Here is a 20,439-nt window from a genome sequence, read left to right as displayed (position 1 = left end):
GACATCATCCAGTCAACAGGACGGGTCCAGGTCAAACCTGACCAGTGGGACCCACTGGTCAGTGACCCTGAGACACTTAGTGTCACAGACAGGTGGGTCTGGTCAACGGTGACGTGGCCAGGTCAAACTGACCTGTGGGGCCCGTGGGGTTAGTTTAGTCTAAACAGGAGCTAAGCAGTGTTAATTAGGCCGTGGGGCCTAGTAGTCAGTGGCTCTGGGGAGGGTTAGCTGGCGGTGATTAGCGCTAATCATGCGGCCACGTCGGCTCGCCAGAGTTCAACCGGCGGCGACCACAGAACACGGCGGGGCGCGTCGGATTTGCGCTAGAGGCGCCGGGTTAGCGCGCTGAGGGCACCAGGGCATAGCCCTTGCTCGCCCGCATCAAGAGGAGGCGGAGGTGGGCGCGGGGGTCGCCGGAATCAACGCCGGCGACGAGGTTTGCGGCGGCCGTGGTTCGGTCAAGCTGGAAATCAGCGTTGTGGTGCACGGCGGGGCGAGCAGTGGGGTGCTTCGTGCTCCTGCAGACATGCTGAGCACGGTGACGCTCTCAGGCTCGAGCTGTAGTGGTTGCAACGACGACGGTGACATGGCCGGCGGCAGGGGAAGCTCGGCCACGGTGGTTACGGACGCTAAGGTCGCAACAACGAAGATAACGAGGGGGAAAAGACGGCGAGCTCACAGCGGTCACGTAGACAAGCTCGGCGGGCTCGGGGACGCTCTGGGCGAGGCGAATCGAGCGACGGCGTTCGTCGGAGCAGACGAGGAAGATGGCGGTGGTGACGACGCTGCAGGGCATCTGCGGCGCGTTCGTCGGCTTGGAGCTTCACAGCATCGAGGCGGAGCTAGAGGTCACAGCCACGGGGCAAGGGAACGGCGGTGGCCGCGGTGGTGCTCGTCGGCGGTCTCTGGCGTGTCTGGGGAGGAGCGCGGGAGAGAGACGGAGGAGGGAGAGTGGCACGGGGAAAGTGAGGGGGGTTGAGGGGGTCGCGTGTCGTTCGTAGCCAGGTCCAGGCGGACAGCGGCAAGCAGGAGGTGGCGAGCTACGGCGCGCGCGCGGACATGCCTCTGCCAGTAGGCAGAGGTTGAAGACGGCTCTGCCCCTGGTGGGCTGGCCAGTGTAGCTGGGCCGACTACAGGTAAGGCCAGGTAGGTTTTCTCCTTCTCTGTTTTTTTTTCCTATTTTGGTTTCTGTTTTTATTTTTGCAATTTGTTTTTGATTTGGTAAAAACACCAAATCATTTCTATAAATCCTGAAATTAATTATGGGCAATAACTGAATTAACTCAGAGGCCCTTAGCTATTTCCAGAATTGTTGGAGCATTTAATAATATTAATAGCAATTAAATGCCCCAATTCAAATATTTTATGACTTAAATTCAATGCCCAACTTGTTCCTTAAAATGCTCATTATTTTTGGTATGGATCAAAACCATTGTCAAAAATAACAAACATCAAATAAGAGCATTTTGGGTTCTTGAATGAAATTTATTTAAGCTGGACCTATTTGGATTTCAAAGTGCTAGGGTTTTATCACCCCCAATTCAACTTTTAAATAAAATTTAAACATGATGCACACACAAGCTAGCCTAGTGCAAAACCAGAAGCTAGGGATGTGACAACTCACCCCCACTAAAACAAGAATCTCGTCCCGAGATTCAAGACGTGAGGTAAGAAATCAGAGGGGACACAAAGCCAACATGATCTTCATGATCCAACTGCCCTTCTCGGAGATGTTGATCCGCTACATCATATTGATTATGACATCCTTTCCTTCGAGAACTTCATCCAACATGGCGACAAGAGAGCAAGACAACCTCACAAGACTGGATCATCGATCTTAATGAACACAAGATCAACTCACGGAATGAGACGTAGAAACATCCCTTGAGGTGAGACGCAGAACACACATCAGAGATGATGGATGAGAAACACATGACAAAGGTTCAAATTGGTAGGCAAAAATTCGACGCTTAAATAGATGGTGAGGGGGGTTTCAAAGTGGTGAGGAGTTAAGTTGCCCACGATACCATAACGGGACACCTCGGGGAAGGTGACTCGTAGAATTTTTCCCTTAAGTGGCAAAAAGAATTACTTTTGATACATAGATCATTGGAACTCTTTTCACCAACCTGAGGCAATTTACGAACGTTTGTTTGACGGAGTTCGGAGAAATGACATACTCAGATCAGAAAGGAAATTATGGTTATAGAACAACTCGACAAACGGGAGGCACATCCCAATTGATACCGAGGATATAACCTAGTGACTGAGTGTGATCTTAGGGACTTGAGCATTTCCAAACTCATCAAAGGTTTTACCAGCATCCGTGGCAAGGATCCTGGCAACACGACATACTACCATGATGACTAGTGATGGATGACGCGGATACAAAAGAAGATAACACCTTCTCCGACTTCCCCTTAGCGAGGCTAAGGAAACAGAATCTGGATGATCGACCGAGAGAGATTTAGCACTCCGCTTCTAATGTTCTCCTTGATGTGCTAGCATAACCCATTTATTGATATGGTTTGGTATCTAGGACATCAAATAAAAGGTCGGACTTCGGAAACAGAAAAATCCATAAGGAACTACTACTGGAATAAATTCTACGAGATCCTTATGGGGAAGTGGCCAACTTCTTCAAACAAGATACTACAATAATAGGTCTTCCGGTCGGGTGGGTTGGCCACGTCATCCACTTTACCGGTTACCGAGAGACCAATATTATAGCTCTTGGGAAAATGTCCCAATCATCACATCTGCCTAAGATTCAGATCTGGTTGGTGTCAGGATATTCCAGACTCATTGAGTCTAGAAAGAAAATGAAAGTTTGCAACACAAATCGACGAGATGACATTGCGAGATTCTCAAGAAATGAACTATAATAGCAAGCTCCAAAACATGAGCTGGTTCTGCTACACACATGTGAACACGCTGTCCTAGACAAGCATGACCACATAGTAGTCTTACAATAAAACGCTACCGAGTTCAGAAGGGGAACCATCATCAAGGATGTCGGAGTCCTTGCATAAGTCTTGCTCTTAAGAAGGAACTACTTCTCCTTGAACAAATCAATCAGTGGCTTGGTGTGCTAGGAAACACATATGGAATGGAGGCGGCCAACCTATCAAACCATAGAGTACTTCGCATATAGGCGTGACTAACTTGGGACGATTCCAGAGGAAGCAAAAACAATCTTTCTCGGATCCACGGCGGCAACTTACATCAAGTGCACGTGAATTAAAGAAAGTCACTTCTTTCATCCAAACATATCCTTCATGAGATAGTATGAAGAAAATGCTTTCAAAAGTTTCCAACACTAGCTCAATGTTCAACATGAATCATGGAGGAGACAAGATGCTGTTGTTGGGCTCAATCAGCAACTCATCGGAATTTCCATATCACTGAACTTCCACCATTATGTGAACAATGTGTTACTATTGGTCAGACCAAAAGATGTAATGGTGTATGCTCGAGGGATCAAGCACGAGTAAGACAACATTACGAACATCGTTGGTACTGATTTGATTTGACGATAGCCCGCACTCAAATCAAAGGATTGATAAGACAATAGGTCCAACAACTGATCACAGGGACCAATCGATGGAGATATCATCTTTCTTGAACACACACACACACACGCAAGATATCCCCTTTGAAGTGAACTAAGTGGATTAAGCTTTTATCTTCCAACTCTCCAAGTTGTTGTTTAGCTTAACCAACTAGCTCAGGGGTGTCTAACATGGATTCTTGGAGAAAGAGTGGTTTACAAGAAACCAACTTGATCACGAACTCAACATAGCGGTCAGGGGACAACCTGGAAATACTTCCGAGAAGATATTCGGAAAATCACGAACCACCGATATGTTACTAAGATCGAGAACAATCTTGCTTTACAGAGCGAGACGATATGATCAAATAAGCAAAGGGTTGACACTATCCTAACTCATTGATCAAAAAGTGCACCAGGAAAATGGACTAGGTAGCACGATCAATCTTAGAATGATGATTCCATAATCAACACACCAAGAATGAGATTATCGTCCATTAACCACCAAGCAACGGGGTTGCTAGGAGTATTGATTTCACACATCACAATTCACTTGTCGGCATTCCGGTTACAATAACACGGGAACCGAGGAATGAACAATGATGGCAAGAAGTATCACTGCAACAGGAATTTATAAGAGTTGGTGCAATTATCATGACATTCCTGGCATCAAGAGGGCAATACTTCAGGGTAGAACAGAATCAAAAGCTGGATTGGCATTTTGATCTGCGGAATACAACTGCTTTGACCCAATCCTAGATATGGATGAGGTACTGGAGTTTGTTTCTCCTAGTCATTCTGAAATAGAACGGCTCGACGGACCACAAGAATAATAGACTTTGACGAACGAATGCAATGATATACCCTCGACTATCAATTGATAGACGAAGGTCAGAAACAACTAAGGAGGGACAACTCAAGGAACATATATCTTTCTGAGTTGTGGATGCATAGATTAGTATGTCGAGCAAAGCTCAACATTTCTTCCGGATAACCCATGTAGAAAGGTAGAACTGGCAGATTCACAATATAGAACGAAGAACTCATCAAGAGCACTCTTATTGTGATCTTTTGGTTCAAAAGAACTTCTGCCATAAGAAGTCCATGGTACTTGGAAGAAGAAAATACCACGGACTTCGAGGACTATCGCAAAGGTTACTAATATTCTAAAGGAACTAGCAAACACTATCAACGGAAGGTAAGTGGAGTGAATCTTGGGTCAGGAACCCAAGAGTAGAATACCTACTACTAAATGGCATCACGGGATGCTTTCGAGAACAATAGCCAGAATCATCACACTAGAAATACAAAACATGGCTAGGTTACTAGATTATCCCCTAGGACACCTAGGGTCATAATAATAATTCCAACATATATGTCGAGGCAATAGAATACCTCAACTCAGCAATTAGTGTGGTTAAACTGGCCCAAAGAAACATCGGGAACGGAAAGAAGGGATTTGCAAATGCATCAGACTATTTTAAAAACCTGGGATGACTCGGACAGCATAACGGCTGTAAATGCTCGAAAAGATTTGAGACATCCTGCAAAATGGTGGCATAACCACTCAACATCACAATATCAAGGTTCTGAGGCTAGCTATGAACATATGGAAGTAGTAGGAACTGAACTGAGGCTTGAACTCAACAATCCTAGGCAACTACGGTTTAGTAACACGTCATCCTGAGAGATAGAAGAGAAGCCTAGCTCTTAATCCCCGTAGAAGAGAAGAGGTTGACTCAGATCAGAAGGCCATGAGGTAAAGGAGTAAAAAGAGCCTTACATTCCCATCCACAATCAATTCCCTTATATAACTAAAGCATTTCTAGACACGACTTCGACCAGCTTGGCTTGGTAATCCTACAGGCAGTCAGGCTCTGATACCAAGGCTGTCAGGACCCCGATTCCAAGTCACATCGATCTAGCCGGTAACACCTCATATCACTTTGCGGCCTCACGCACGGTATTCTCACGGGTGTCGCCTTACCATGGCCCGGGACCGTTTGCACCTTTTTGGCTCACGTATATGATAGTGTCGCTAGCATCCATATGACAGAGAACCCGGGCCGACATGACTAGTCGTGAACCCAAAGTGGCACTAACTTACGGGGACAGGCATACATGAATCAATATCGAGCATGTCGGTCAGCAGCGTGTGAATCCGGGCTGTAGCACTGGGCTAACAGGACTCCGGTGAATCGGGCTGTAGCAGGCTAGGCAGGACTCCGGATGTCACCGCGTGACATTTCCCCGAAGGGACAGACACAGGAACGAAGTGAATCACATGCCGGCCAGTCAAGTGCTCCGGAGCAGTAGTGCTGGGCTAGCAGGACTCCGGTGAACCGGGCTGTAGCATACTACTATGGCTCATGGGAGCACAAGACTACATTTCCCCATAAGAGAGGCTACCAAGGATAAACAACTAGGTTGTCGGATCCCACTCATACCAAACATTTCAGTCATACACACAATATGCTCGATATGTGTAAATACAACATGGCATCACAACATAACTCTATGACTCAAGTATTTATTAGGCTCCGAGGAGCGAGATATTACAAGCATGGGTCTCATGGCCCAACATACAGAGCATACAAGCAACAAGCACATGCGGAAGCTTAACATGTCTGAGTACAGACATCTACAAATGAAAAAGGCTGAGAAGCCTGACTATCTACAAGACCCTCCCAAGGATACAGGATCGTAGCTGAGGTAACAAGCTAAACGTCGAAGTCCACGCGGAACTACTAGCGAGACTGAAGTCTCTCTGTAAAACATAAATTAAGCAAACGTGAGTACAATTGTACCCAGCAAGACTTACATCAGAACTAACTACATATGCATTGGTATCAACAAAGAGGTGGTGGAGTTTGACTGCAGCAAGCCAGCTTTGACTCGGTGGCTATCCTGAACTACGACTGCAAGTAACTCTTTTGAGGTGGCGCACACGAGTCCACAAATTCACCATACCAATACACCACTATGGATCCGCTCCCGTCTCCCTACGAGAACGCCATCCATAGCACTCACGCTTATCTTGCGCATTTTAGAGTATCCACTTTCACTTGTCTATGAACTATGCAAGGGGTCCAAGTTTCCATATTCGAGGAATCCGGCTATTCGAATAGATAATGATAACCCTGCAGGGGTGTACTTCTTCACACACGCTCTCGCCACTTATCGCCCTGTACACGTCATGTACCTCGGCAACCTTCAAGCGGAAGCCGGCGAGGGAGTCGGCCACGACCTGACTAACCAACAAGTCTCTAGTCCAGGTTTATCGCCTATTCGGGTTCCATCCGCAAGGAGATCCGGCCGGGGTGTCGCTCACGGCCCCAAACGATGTGTCAGGGTTCCCAAGCCCACCACGGGTGCCACTTGGTACACCGTGCCACTGGTGCCTAGTCTGTCCCAAGCCCACCTGTACCGGGTGCCACTTGGTAGACTACTAACACTACCTACAAACACCAGAAACTAGTTGCAACTCCTGGACAGAGTCAAGTTGATTAATAAGTCGAGAGAGCTTGGAGCGCCCGGAGCCCAATGTGTGGTAGTAACTGTTCATGGATCACAAACACAGAACTCAGTTCCTGAGGACGGCTAATGAGACAACCCACCATGTACTCCTACATGGCCTCTCACCGCTACCTTTACCAAATCGTGTTCACACACTTAGCTCACACACAGTAGGACATGTTCATCCATTCCAATTCATTCCCGATGAATCAGACCTGACTCAACTCTAAGCAGTAGCAGGCATGACAACAAGACATGAATGAGTAGGCAAATCAGGGCTCAGAACAACTCCTACTCAGGTGCGTAGGTTTGTGGCGAGTGGGTGGTAGGTTTACTGCGTGTGAGCAAGAAAGGGTTCACTATCACGCATATAACAGCGTTGAATCGTTGTTGTCCAATGCGCAGCTGAAAACGGGCAGTGAGCCTGAAGGGAGAGTGGTGTGAGTCGGATGAAGCAGGTTGTGCTGTGCGCGTGGGGCATTCCGAAAGATATTAGTACTTCATCGGTTCATCGATCATCGTCGACCACGCCGTATCAGGGGGGACATCCCGGCAAACACAGAAGAATTACACGTTCGATGCATGGCAAATATGTGAATGATTCATGACCTAGGCAATATGTGTGAGTTGAGCTAATTAGGTAGCAACGGGTTGTTTAATGGAACGGTTGGGTTTGACCCATGTTCAACAAAACGTCCTGTTAACGATTTCAAGTTGCCATGTAATTTCAATTGTCTTATCCAGCAACTTATTGGTTCACAACAGTGGCATAATTTAGTACAGTGGAGTAGAGTTAGATTTTTTGTTTTTCATATATAATTTATTTCATTATGGAGTTACGGTTGATTTTCTATGATTTTTAGAAGTTTTACTGAATTTTCTGAATTTTCATTATTTAAATCTAGAAATGATTTATTGCCTCATCCCTGCGTCACTTGCATCAGCAGTCAACAGCGCGGTCAGGTCAAACCTGACCAGTGGGGTCCACTGGTCAGTGACACAATGCTGTTCAGTGTCAATGACAGGTGGGGCCTGGTCAACGGTGACGTGGCCAGGTCAAACTGACCTGTGGGCCCGTGGGGTTAGTTTAGTCTAAACAGGAGCTAAGCAGTGTTAATTAGGCCGTGGGGCCCAGTAGTCAGTGGCTCTGGGGAGGGTTAGCTGGCGGTGATTAGCGTGCTAATCACGCGGCCACGTCGGCTCGCCGGAGTCCCACCGGCGGCGACCAAATCTACGGCGGAGCCGGGGCTGGCAATAGGCCGAGCACGGGTATAGACGCGAGGGCACCAGAACGTAGCCCGAGCACGCCCGCATCTAGCTAGCCGCACGGGTGGTCGCGTGCGGCGATCGAACGCCAGAGCGACGAAGTTTGCGGCGGGCCGTGGTGTCGGTCAAGCGAATGCGCGTTGTGTGTTGGCCGGAGGCGAGCGTGGGGTGCTTCGTGCTCCTGCAGACACGACATGCTGAGCACGGTGACGCTCTCAGGCTCGAGCTGTAGTGGTTGCAACGACGACGGTGACATGGCCGGCGGCAGGGGAAGCTCGGCCACGGTGGTTACGGACGCTAAGGTCGCAACAACGAAGATAACGAGGGGGAAAAGACGGCGAGCTCACAGCGGTCATGTAGACAAGCTCGGCGGGCTCGGGGACGCTCTGGGCGAGGCGAATCGAGCAACGGCGTTCGTCGGAGCAGACGAGGAAGATGGCGGTGGTGACGACGCTGCAGGGCATCCGCGGCGCGTTCGTCGGCTTGGAGCTTCACAGCATCGAGGCGGAGCTAGAGGTCACAGCCACGGGGCAAGGGAACGGCGGTGGCCGCGGTGGTGCTCGTCGGTGGTCTCTGGCGTGTCCGGGGAGGAGCGTGGGAGAGAGACGGAGGAGGAAGAGAGGCACGGGGAAAGTGAGGGGGGTCGAGGGGGTCGTGTGTCGTTCGTAGCCAGGTCCAGGCGGACAGCCGCAAGCAGGAGGTGGCGAGCTACGGCGCGCGCGGACATGCCTCTGCCAGTAGGCAGAGGTTGAAGACGGCTCTGCCCCTGGTGGGCTGGCCAGTGCAGCTGGGCCGACTACAGGTAAGGCCAGGTAGGTTTTCTCCTTCTCTGTTTTCTTCCTATTTTGGTTTCTGTTTTCTATTTTTGCAATTTGTTTTTGATTTGGTAAAAACATCAAATCATTTCTATAGATCCTGAAATTAATTATGGGCAATAACTGAATTAACTCAGAGGCCCTTAGCTATTTCCAGAATTGTTGGAGCATTTAATAATATTAATAGCAATTAAATGCCCCAATTCAAATATTTTATGACTTAAATTCAATGCCCAACTTGTTCCTTAAAAATGCTCATTATTTTTGGTATGGATCAAAACCATTGTCAAAAATAACAAACATCAAATAAGAGCATTTTGGGTTCTTGAATGAAATTTATTTAAGCTGGACCTATTTGGATTTCAAAGTGCTAGGGCTTTATCACCCCCAATTTAACTTTTAAATAAAATTTAAACATGATGCACACACACAAGCTAGCCTAGTGCAAAACCAGAAGCTAGGGATGTGACAGGTTGTTTGATTGTAATCACTCTACTGTATAGCTTTGGGGCTCGTCATTCTCAAAAAAAAAATTAGAGATAAGGATCGCTTACTTAGGGGTCAAGTAAGCCTTACTTAGGAGTCAAGTAAACCTCTCTATATAAAGAGAAGAGATGTATCAATCTAATCAAGTAAGAATTAAGAAGGAAATCCCTTCCATCTTGCCCGGCCGTGGGCAAAAGGTCCCCGGCCGGCCCTCTCGCACCCTCCTAGCAACACCATAACAATTTGGTATCAGTTAGCTTCGGTTCGATCATGTCTTCACCGCGGCCCAACCCGTCTCTTCCGCTGCCGGGATCCTCCGTTGCGCCCGCCCCCACCGTCCTCACCCCGGAGGAGGTGTCCGGGGCGCTGCGGGACCTAACCCAGGCGGTCCAGGAGATCCGCCTGTTCTTGGCCGGGTCCTACGGGCCGCACCCGGCTGCGCCGCCGTGGCTGCCGTGGCAGCCGCTGCACCAGGCGGCCTCCGCCGCGCTCGCTGGGCCGCTGTAGCTGCCATCCATCGCCGCGCCCTGGCTGCAGTGGCAGCCGCCGCGTCCGGCGCTCCGCCACAGCAGCCGCTGTCGCTGCCCCAGGGCGTCACCGCCGCGTTCGTCGGGCCACTGCAGCTGCCATCCACCGCCACCACCGCCCCGCCCTGGCTACCGTGGCAGCCGCCGCTCCTGGCGGCCTCCGCCACGCCCGGTGCTCCGCTGCAGCAGCCACCGCCGGTCGGCTCCGGCCCCGCATCGACCGCGTCAGCGGGAGTCCCGATCCACCAGATCAAGTTTCCGCCGTAGCCATTACCGCTTCCCCAGGGCGTCCCCATCCAGCAGATCAAGTTCCCGCCGTCGCCGTCACCGCTTCTGGCTTGGATCACTACCCGCCACGTGTCGGCGGCAGTGAGGCTGCAGGCTGCTGCGCGCGGCCTCCTAGCACGTCGGCGTGTGCGGGAGATCCATGGTCTGCAGCTGCCGCTCCTCCCAGCTGCCCTTCGCTGCGCAAAGGACCTCGATCTCGTCCGCTACGTCGGGGATCTTGGGCATTCTGTTTTCCCCGCGGGCAGCGACATCAAAGTCTGTGACATCGGCGGTTGGGGGGCGCACCCCTCCTCATCATTCTCCATCGCAAGCCCTCCACTCTTCTCTGTGCGGTGCAGACCAACAGCCGCCCGGCGGGGAGAAGGCAGGGTGTCACCGACAGGAGCGCACCGCGTAGCACCACTGCATTCCGCCGGCCGCCGCGAGGGCGCCTCTGCTGGTCGCTCTTGCGGCCACTTCCAGGTGGCCATACACATGCACTCCTTTTGTCTAGGTGGTGTCCATGGGATCCAGGTGGCTGTACACGTGCACGTCCGACGTGCGGATGGTGTCCACTTTTTGTTAAGGGGTCCAAAATAAAGCGTCTTAGTCCATTTCAGGTTGAGAGTAATAAAACAAGCCGAGATGTAAAAGGCTTGTTTTTAAGTGTTAGGTTTGTGTTGCGTCGAGTCATGGTTATAAGTTGGTTAGGCTGCAGCTCGAGGACAAGCTGCATATCCAGGTGGGGTGTAGCGTTAGAGTACGTAATGGACCTGGGCTGGCAGTATAGCCCGTTAGTCTTAAGGTTAATTAGAGATAAGGGTCGCTTGCTTAGGGGTCAAGTAAGCCTTGCTTAGGGGTCAAGTAAACCTCTCTATATAAAGAAAGAAGATGTATCAATCTAATCAAGCAAGAATTAAGAAGAAAATCCCTTCCATCTTGCCTGGCCGTGGGCAAAAGGTCCCCGGCCAGCCCTCTCGCCCCCTCCTTCTAGCAGCGCCATAACACGTGGTCTAACTGGGAACTCTGACCTGCAGGGTCTTCGATGTATCTCTGAACAAGAAGTTAAAGTATATCAGGAGATCGTACTTCGGCTTCCTGCGTGTTATATATGCCACGGTGATCGACAGGCGATGGCACATCAGGAAAAGGAGAAATGCCGATAACAAGGATCCCTCCATGGCACGCCTATTGGTAGCGATTACCATATTGTTCATTCAGCAGCTGGTGTTCGCAGTTATACTGTGCCCTTTAGCAGCGCTTTACTTGTGTGGGTTGGTGATCACCGGCGGGATATCTCTGTGGCGCCTGATACGGCGCGATTACGGCGAGGTGGATGGACGTGCAAACCTGCAGCCTGCTCTGAATGTCTTTTACTCACTGGCTCTGTTCCAGGGTGTGCTCTTCTGCTACAGGTTCTTCTCATATTCTGCAGGAGATGGGCTAGTCAGTAAAGTGGTCGAAGAATACAAGCTGGACAAAGAAGGATCCGTTCGGAAATCGGTGAAGGAGTACCTGTGTCAGACCAGAAATGGGTGCGCCAAGGACCCATCATTTGTAAAGGAAAGGAACCTGGTCACGTACGCTGTGGATTTGATGAAGTCTGAATCATCTGGCAGCTACCTCTCCGGGGTAAGGATTTTGGACGCACTCTTGGCACAGTCAGCTCTCAAGGAGCAGCACTCGATGATTGCACAGCTCATTGGGTCGGCATCCTGCAGCCAGATAGTTGAGAAACTGCTGCAGGCGCTCGATTCAAGAAGCCGACAAGACAAGGAGATCATGGAGCTCGCTGCCAGGATAGCGGTGAAGCTTGCTGGAGAGATCCATTTGAAGCGGTTTCCACAAGGCATACTGTGTATATCTTCACTGCTCGAAACCTCTCAGCGACAGCCTGACGATGACAGTGCCCCTTCCGGTGAATTCAAGTCGCTCATGAAGCAAGGCCTTGTTATCCTTGACAGCCTCGCTGCTGACAAACATAACTGCTGTCTCATATGCGAAGACCAGAGCCTTCTCTTCAAGGTCATGGCCCCCATAAGCTCTGATATGCTCCACCTCATTGATCATGACGAATGGTTTGGTGTAGCTGCAGCATCACTGCAAGTCATGTGCCGCATCGTGACTTCTCCCGGAAGCACCGGCGAGAATCTCCGTAACCAAATCCACGGAAACACGGAAGTGATCAGTAGCATGGAGCGGATTCTGCACTGTAAAATCTGTCGTAAACACAAGTTATACATACTAGTCATCAAAATTCTCACAAAACTACCCATGGATGCAGCTCCAGGAGTGGGCACCAAAAGCCGAGGAAAATTCATCGAGACAATGGCTCGCATCTTCACTTCTGATTCTGAAACCCAAGATAGCTCCATCAGAAAATTGGCAGGGGAAGCACTGGCGATGCTAAGCGAAAAATATGCTACCATCTTCTTGAAGGAAAATGGTGGTGTTGTCGATGATCTAAGTAGGATGCTCTTTAAGGCTGACCACAACACATACAGAATAACTGCAGCTGAAACCCTGAAACATCTTTGTATGCATTACAAAGAGAATGAAGATTGTTTCAAGGAACTCATGAAAGCCATGAAAGATGTCACGCCAAAGGTGAACTTTATTTTGTTTTCTTGTTCTCTCACTTGAATTATTACCGTTTCTTCTCATCTAAATAGCTTTGTACCTGTTAGAGTTATATTTATGTTGGCTTTTGGCCTTTTGCATTCTGGCCTTTGGCCTCCCCTGTACATGTATATATGATGGCGTTTTGCCTCCTGATAATGATAAGTTGCTATTCCTAACATGGTATTAGAGCTTAGGTTCTTTTTTCTCGCACGCGCAACTCGTGCTACCATCTAATCCCACGCCGCGCCGCTGTTTTTCCGGCCAGCGCTGCTGCCTTCTCCCCGTTGTTCAGGCTGCTTTTAGTCCGCTGCCGATCGGGACTTGGCTGGCGCTCGATCTGCAAGGCTTGATCCACTCCGTCTCCAACTATTGCATATCCAAAGGACTAGGCTCCTCACGATCGGGCCGCTCTGGCTGATCCGGATCGAAACAACTGCTCCAGCAGCCGGCTTGCTCCACTTCGTCTCTGATCTCGCCGCCCGCTCTTTCGTTTGGTGTGCCGCCACCGCGGCCCGCCCGTCTGGTGCGCCGTCGCCGCCGCCCGCCCTCCTGGTGCGGCGCCGCCGCCCGCCCGGCCTGGCCGACGCCGTCCATCCTTCTTCTTGCCCCGCGCGCGATCTGGTCGAGCGCCAGCCGCCATTGCCGCCTGCTGCTCTCCCGAGCCGGTTACCCATCTCACACTCGTGTGCGTTGACTGCAGGGTCGTGAATCGATCCACCTGCCTGTGTGCGTGCTCCCTGCTTCCGTTCTGCTTTGGGCTGCTGGTGGGCTTCGTTCGGCTCCCTGGCTTGACGCCCTGAAGTTCTGTCGTTGTGAAAAAAAAAGAAAAAAAAGAAAAAGAGAGATACAATGCTTTCGTCGGGTACGCCTCCCCCTCGCTGCCCGGTGTTTATTGACGGTGTTCCTTATATTGATCCCATCTCGCACATGCGCTTTTCCTCGGTGCTTGGTGCTTGCCCGCTTGGAGGTGGTGTTTGTCGCTCTACATCAGCACCTTTTGCGACATCCACTTGTGCTGCTGGCCGCTCTACATCGGCTCCTTCGGCAGCTGCACCGCCTCCTCTGGCCGCTTCTCTGCATGGTGATGGTCGTTCTTCATCGACTCTTTCCATGACTTCCGCACCTGGTGATTGTCGCCCCACGTCGACTCCTCCCGCGGCTTTCGTGCGCGGCGGTGATCGCTCTGTGTCGACTCCCCCGGTGGTTTCCACATGCGGCTCTGGGTCGACTCGCTACTCTCGGTCGACTTTACATGCGGCTTTCATGGGGGGTGGCGACTGCTCATCGTCGACAAGTGTTTCTACCTCAACCTCTGCCCTGTCGCTGTCTGCACGTGAGATTGCACAACTACGTTGCCTGCTTGATGCTTGGGATTCTTCACCAACAGTTTCTGCAGATTCTGTGACTGACTCTTCTGGCAATGAGAAACCACCTTCTACCCATTCAGGTACATCCCCATGGATTCTTGATACTGGAGCGTCTTTTCATATGACGTATGATTCTTCCACTTTGACCTCTGTTCGACCTGTCGAGTCTCCTGTTCGCGTTCTTACGGCTGATGGCACTCCCCTCCCTGTAGCAAGTCGAGGCACTCTTAGCACTTCTTCATTTCATGTTCCCTCTGTAGCTCATGTTCCTCGACTTACCATGCAGCTCATATCTGGTGGTCAGATTGTAGATTCTAGTTGTAGGGTCATTCTCGACTTTGATTCGTGTTCTGTTCAGGATCGTCACACGGGCGCTCTGCTTGGTGCTGGCCCTCGACGCTCTGATGGTCTCTGGGAGCTTGACTGGCTTCGTCTTCCCTCCGCTGCCACCGCCGCTAGTCTCACAGCCCCTGTTACTGCATCTACCAGCTCTTTTCAACAGTGGCATCATCGTCTTGGCCATTTATGTGGTTCTCGTCTCTCCTCTTTGGTTCATCGCGGTGTTCTGGGGTCTGTCTCCGGTAATGCTTCGTTGGATTGTCTAGGTTGTAGGCTTGGCAAGCAGATTCAGCTACCTTATCCTCATAGTGAGTCAGTGTCCGAGCGCCCTTTTGATCTTGTTCACTCTGATGTTTGGGGTCCGGCTCCCTTCACTTCTAAAGGGGGTCATCGTTACTATATTATCTTTATAGATGATTTTTCTCGGTACACATGGATCTATTTCATGTCTTCCCGTAGTGAGGTCTTATCTATATACAAAAAATTTGCTGCCATGGTTCATACCCAGTTTTCTACTCCTATTCGCGTTTTCCGTGCAGATTCAGCTGGTGAGTATATCTCCCATGCTTTGCGAGGATTCCTTGCTGAGCAGGGTACTCTTGCTCAGTTCTCTTGTCCTGGTGCTCATGCTCAGAATGGTGTGGCTGAGCGCAAGCATCGTCACCTTCTTGAGACGGCACGTGCGATGATGATCGCTGCCTCTCTTCCGCCTCACTTCTGGGCTGAGGCTGTTACCACTTCCACCTATCTCATCAACATTCAGCCATCTGCTGCTCTACAGGGTGGTATTCCTCTTGAGCGTCTTTCTGGTCGTTCTCCTGATTATTCGGCGCTTCGCTTGTTTGGTTGTGTTTGCTATGTTTTGCTTGCCCCTCGTGAACGCACCAAACTGACCGCTCAATCTGTTGAGTGTGTCTTTCTCGGATACAGTGATGAGCATAAGGGCTATCGGTGTTGGGATCCTGCCAGTCGCCGGATGCGTATTTCCCGGGATGTCACCTTTGATGAGTCTCGTCCCTACTACCCTTGGCCATCCTCCTCGGCCTTTTCCACGGAGGACATCTCTTTTCTTACCTTTCCGGATACACCTCCCTTTGTTTCCAGTATTCCTACTCCTCATCCCACTATTGCAGATTCGACACCGTCCTCTCCTATGGTTTCTTCTCCTCCCTCATCGCATGAATCACCACCTTCATCACCGATACCTTCCTCTTCTCCACCTTCATCACCGATACATTCCCCGTCTCCACCTCCAGTGATTCCACCTCTCCCATCCTTTCCTTTCCATTATACTCGTCGTCAACGTGTTATGGATGAGTCTACTGATGTGCCCTCTACTTCTGATGTGTCGTCTTCCTCCTCTCAGCCGACTTATGGTCTTCGTTCTCGGCCTTGTCCACCTCCTGATCGATATTCTCCTTCTCGCTATGGTCTTTCGACCGTTGTAGAGCCGGCTTCTTATCGAGATGCTATTGTTCATCCTGAATGGCAGTTTGCCATGGCAGAGGAGATTGCTGCTCTTGAACGCACCGGCACATGGGATCTAGTTTCTCTTCCTCCTCGTGTTCGCCCCATCACTTGTAAGTGGGTCTATAAGATTAAGACTCGCTCTGATGGTTCTCTTGAGCGTTATAAAGCTCGTCTTGTGGCTCGTGGCTTTCAGCAGGAGCATGGTCGTGATTACGATGAGACCTTTGCTCCTGTGGCCCATATGACCACTGTTCGCACACTTCTCGCCGTGGCCTCTGTTCGCCACTGGTCCGTGTCTCAGCTTGACGTTAAGAATGCTTTTCTTAATGGTGAGTTGCGTGAGGAAGTTTATATGCAGCCACCACCTGGGTATTCAGTTCCTGATGGCATGGTCTGTCGTCTTCGTCGCTCTCTCTATGGCCTTAAGCAAGCCCCGCGTGCCTGGTTTGAGCGTTTTGCCTCGGTTGTCACTGCAGCTGGTTTTTCACCCAGTGTCCATGATCCAGCACTGTTTGTTCACCTTTCTGCTCATGGTCGCACTCTTCTTCTTCTATATGTTGATGACATGATCATCACCGGCGATGATCTTGAGTACATTACCTTTGTCAAGGCCCGTCTCAGTGAGCAATTTTCTATGTCTGATCTTGGTCCACTTTGTTACTTTCTTGGGATTGAGATTTCCTCCACCTCTGATGGCTTTTTTATTTCCCAAGAAAAGTATATCCAGGATCTTCTTGCTCGTGCGGCTCTTAGTGATGAGCGCACTGTTGAGACTCCTATGGAGCTTAATGTTCACCTTCATGCTACTGATGGTGAGCCCTTGTCCGATCCGACTCGTTATCGTCATCTTGTTGGGAGTCTTGTCTATCTCGCTGTCACTCGTCCGGATATCTCCTATCCTGTCCATATCCTGAGTCAGTTTGTTTCTTCTCCCACTTCGGTTCACTATAGTCACCTTCTTCGTGTTCTACGATATCTTCGTGGCACGATCTCTCACCGTCTCTTCTTTCCTCGTTCCAGCTCGTTACAGCTCCAGGCCTATTCAGATGCTACCTGGGCTAGTGATCCTTCGGATCACCGTTCACTTTCTGCTTACTGTGTCTTTCTTGGTGGTTCTCTCATTGCCTGGAAGACGAAGAAACAGACTGCAGTTTCCCGTTCGAGTGCAGAGGCTGAGTTGCGAGCTATGGCTCTTCTCACAGCAGAGGTGACTTGGTTACGCTGGTTACTCGAGGACTTTGGTGTTACTGTTACTGCACCTACTACACTCTTGTCAGACAGTACAGGTGCTATCAGTATTGCGCGGGACCCAGTGAAGCATGAGCTTACCAAGCATATTGGTGTTGATGCTTTCTTTGTGCGCGCTGGTGTGCAGGACCATGTTATCGCTCTTCAGTATGTGCCTTCCAAGTTACAGCTGGCGGACTTCTTCACGAAGGCCCAGACTAGAGCGCAACATGGATTTTATCTCTCCAAACTCAGTGTTGTGGATCCACCATGAGTTTGCGGGGGGGTGTTAGAGTTATATTTATGTTGGCTTTTGGCCTTTTGCATTCTGGCCTTTGGCCTCCCCTGTACATGTATATATGATGGCGTTTTGCCTCCTGATAATGATAAGTTGCTATTCCTAACAGTACCCTGGTCAAATTAAACATGCTCTTGCCATTGCAGGTTCTCATTCAAATACTTCCTCATGGATCAACAAGGAAGGAAGTACAAGCAAGAAATGAAACAGATAAAGACAAGTATCAGCCACCAGGAGCTGACTTAGAAGATGGCCATGACAGTTGTGTTTCATCACAAGACAATGGTCCGGACGAAATCATTTCCTCTCTTCAGGAAAAGGATGAGGAATCTGTGGACAGGAAATTGCACGCAGCTTTATTATCTCTTTGTGCGGCAATATTTGATAGATTGATCAGTGACAAAGGTCATGATTTAACTCCGCCGGTTAAGGCAATTGTCTCAGAAGATGCCGCATTTAGCTTTGTTGGGAAGCTCAGGGAGATGGTTGAAATAAACCGTGAGCCCACAGCCAATTGCCTGATGATAATGAAGATTATCAGCAAGATGGTAATATCAATGATGCAGCATGGAGGCTGGTACGTCAAAAAAAATCTGGACAGGACAGGTTTGACAGCTTGATACTATCTCTGTCTAATGCTTCAGATAATATGTCAGCACTTGAGGGTTTCATGATTTTTGCTAGTGCTGATCGTCTTGCAATGAAGGAATTTGGCACTCTCGCTTCCCTAGTGAGTAAAGCACGAGAACTTCTGGACAAAAATAAGATGGAACATCAATCGGGAATTATACCAGCACCTTCCGTGTCAATGGAAGTCAGCTCATCGAGTAGTACTATGCACATTTAAACATTTACACACTGCTAGCTACCAGCTACTTGTGTTGTTCGTAGTACCTATTGTGGATTAGTTGATCCTCAAAAAAGGGAGAGATTATATGTATCATTCCCTGCCTGTTGTGGGCAGAATCATATTCGCAATTTGTTTTCTATAAATGTGCATGTGTCGTAGCTGAAGTTGCAAAGTGAAAATGTGGCTTCGATGGAGAGTACTTTCCTGAAGAAATCTGTGGTAGCAGCTAGAAGGTCAAGTGTATAGGCTATGGTTCATCTTCTAGGAGGTACTCGGCTCAAAAGTTGTCTTCACTTGTCATGTTACTGGAGATTTCTTGAGTAAGGAACTCATACAGTTTACAAATGTTTTTGTATGAACATTCGCCTTACTGGCCATTCTATCAGCACGCCATTCTTAATATGTGTTCTTGGTTTACACAATCTTCTTGTGTGTGACCTTGAAATTCTTTCAGAATTTTGTTCAAAATTGCTAATTCCAGATTTAAGCTGCATCTGCCACTCCTATTCATCCATGAGCTCATGGATTCATCCATGATATTCATATTTTAAACAAGATATGCACAACTCACACAGAAAATTGACTTCGTGGTCAAATGGAAAATTAGCTAACTCAAGACTTCTTCAAATGGCGAGCTAAGAACAAAGGCCCCATTGGGAACTCACCTGACTTCCTCAACTCCTACTCCCTCCGTTCCTAAATACTTGTCTTTCTAGGCATTTCAACAAGTGACTACATACGGAGCAAAATGAGTGAATTTACACTCTAAAATATGTCTACATACATCCATATGTAGTAGTCATTTGAAATGTCTAGAAAGACAAATATTTAGGAACGGAGGGAGTAGATGCCAACTTCTCCACATCGATGCCAGTTGCCAGCTTTTCCGGTGGAGGCAGGAGTATCCGGCCAGACGGGCTGGCAGCCCAGCAAGGAGGCCTGAGGTCCAATTCGGCGAGTGTTTGAGGCTTTGGGCCAGTCAGACTCATCGATGCGGCGGGGAACAAACTGGTCTGGCGTATAGTGCGGTGGGGAGGCTCGTCGGAATAGCTCATTCGGCTGCCGATGGCAAACACGAGGAGAAAGATATGAAGCTCGTCATGGTCGGGCGTCCGAGCGGAGTCGATGCGGTGGCGACAGCGTGATGGGGCGGGAGAAACCTGCGGGTATCAGTTGAAAGAATTTTCTCAGCTACGAAGATTATCAAGATAGGGCTGTGCTGGAAGCCTTTCCGTCAGTTGGTCACCTTCTATCGGATGTACATCTCCAGCTGGCTTCCACATACTGCAGGTGCTCTGCAGTCTTTGTGGTTGGGCCGAGTCCCGCAACGGAAACAGCTGCTACTGCGATGGCGGCGCCGTGGTTGTCGTCAGTTATATATGTTGCATTTCAACCGCAGCAGCTAATAGGGGGCGTCATCATGGATAAAGTCATGAATTAGATCAAGCTGGACAAACGAGCGCAGCGACGGGGACATTGATGGACTTGGGGAGGACGAGAACGTGAAGGCAGCGTCGTCGGCTGGTAGCATATGGGCAAGGAGAGGGCCCATCAGTTTTTGACAGAATGTAGATAGTCCATATTGCCCTGGGAAATCAACGGTGAGATGGGACTTGTACTGTTGCTTCACGCACAAACCAAGTGGGGAGTTTAAAGTTCAGGGTTGAAATATGAACTTCTGCAATAGTTGAGGGTTGAAAAGTGGACCTTTAAAAAAAAGGTTATAGATCCCTGAAACGGCATGATGGCCACAAAGGTGAAAATAAAAAGCATGTTATAGACAAGAATACCTGATCCATAATTATATGTATTATTATGTATTTATGTTACCTGTTTTGT

At 49.4% G+C, this 20,439-nt stretch overlaps 1 protein-coding gene across 1 annotated transcript; it reads left to right on the top strand.

Annotated features, from left to right (window-relative positions):
- The first annotated feature begins 11,229 nt into the window (after nt 1–11,229).
- On the top strand, nt 11,230–20,328 carry LOC125508172. Its single transcript, XM_048672779.1, has 2 exons — nt 11,230–13,034; nt 17,897–20,328. Exons 1-2 carry the CDS (start codon nt 11,607–11,609, stop codon nt 18,368–18,370), a joined length of 1,902 nt encoding a protein of 633 aa, XP_048528736.1. The 5' UTR covers nt 11,230–11,606; the 3' UTR covers nt 18,371–20,328.
- Nucleotides 20,329–20,439: the final 111 nt, after the last annotated feature.

This window comes from Triticum urartu, chromosome 5, assembly GCF_003073215.2.
Source record: "Triticum urartu cultivar G1812 chromosome 5, Tu2.1, whole genome shotgun sequence".
NCBI classification, from domain to species: domain Eukaryota; kingdom Viridiplantae; phylum Streptophyta; class Magnoliopsida; order Poales; family Poaceae; genus Triticum; species Triticum urartu.
This window is presented reverse-complemented; position numbering and strand designations above follow the sequence as displayed.

Excerpts from the sequence above, each read along its gene's own strand:
- LOC125508172 (XM_048672779.1), top strand. The coding sequence starts at position 11,607 with ATGGCACGCCTATTGGTAGCGATTACCATATTGTTCATTCAGCAGCTG. Across the intron at positions 13,035-17,896 it reads TGAAAGATGTCACGCCAAAG|GTTCTCATTCAAATACTTCC; the intron begins GTGAACTTTATT and ends TTGCCATTGCAG.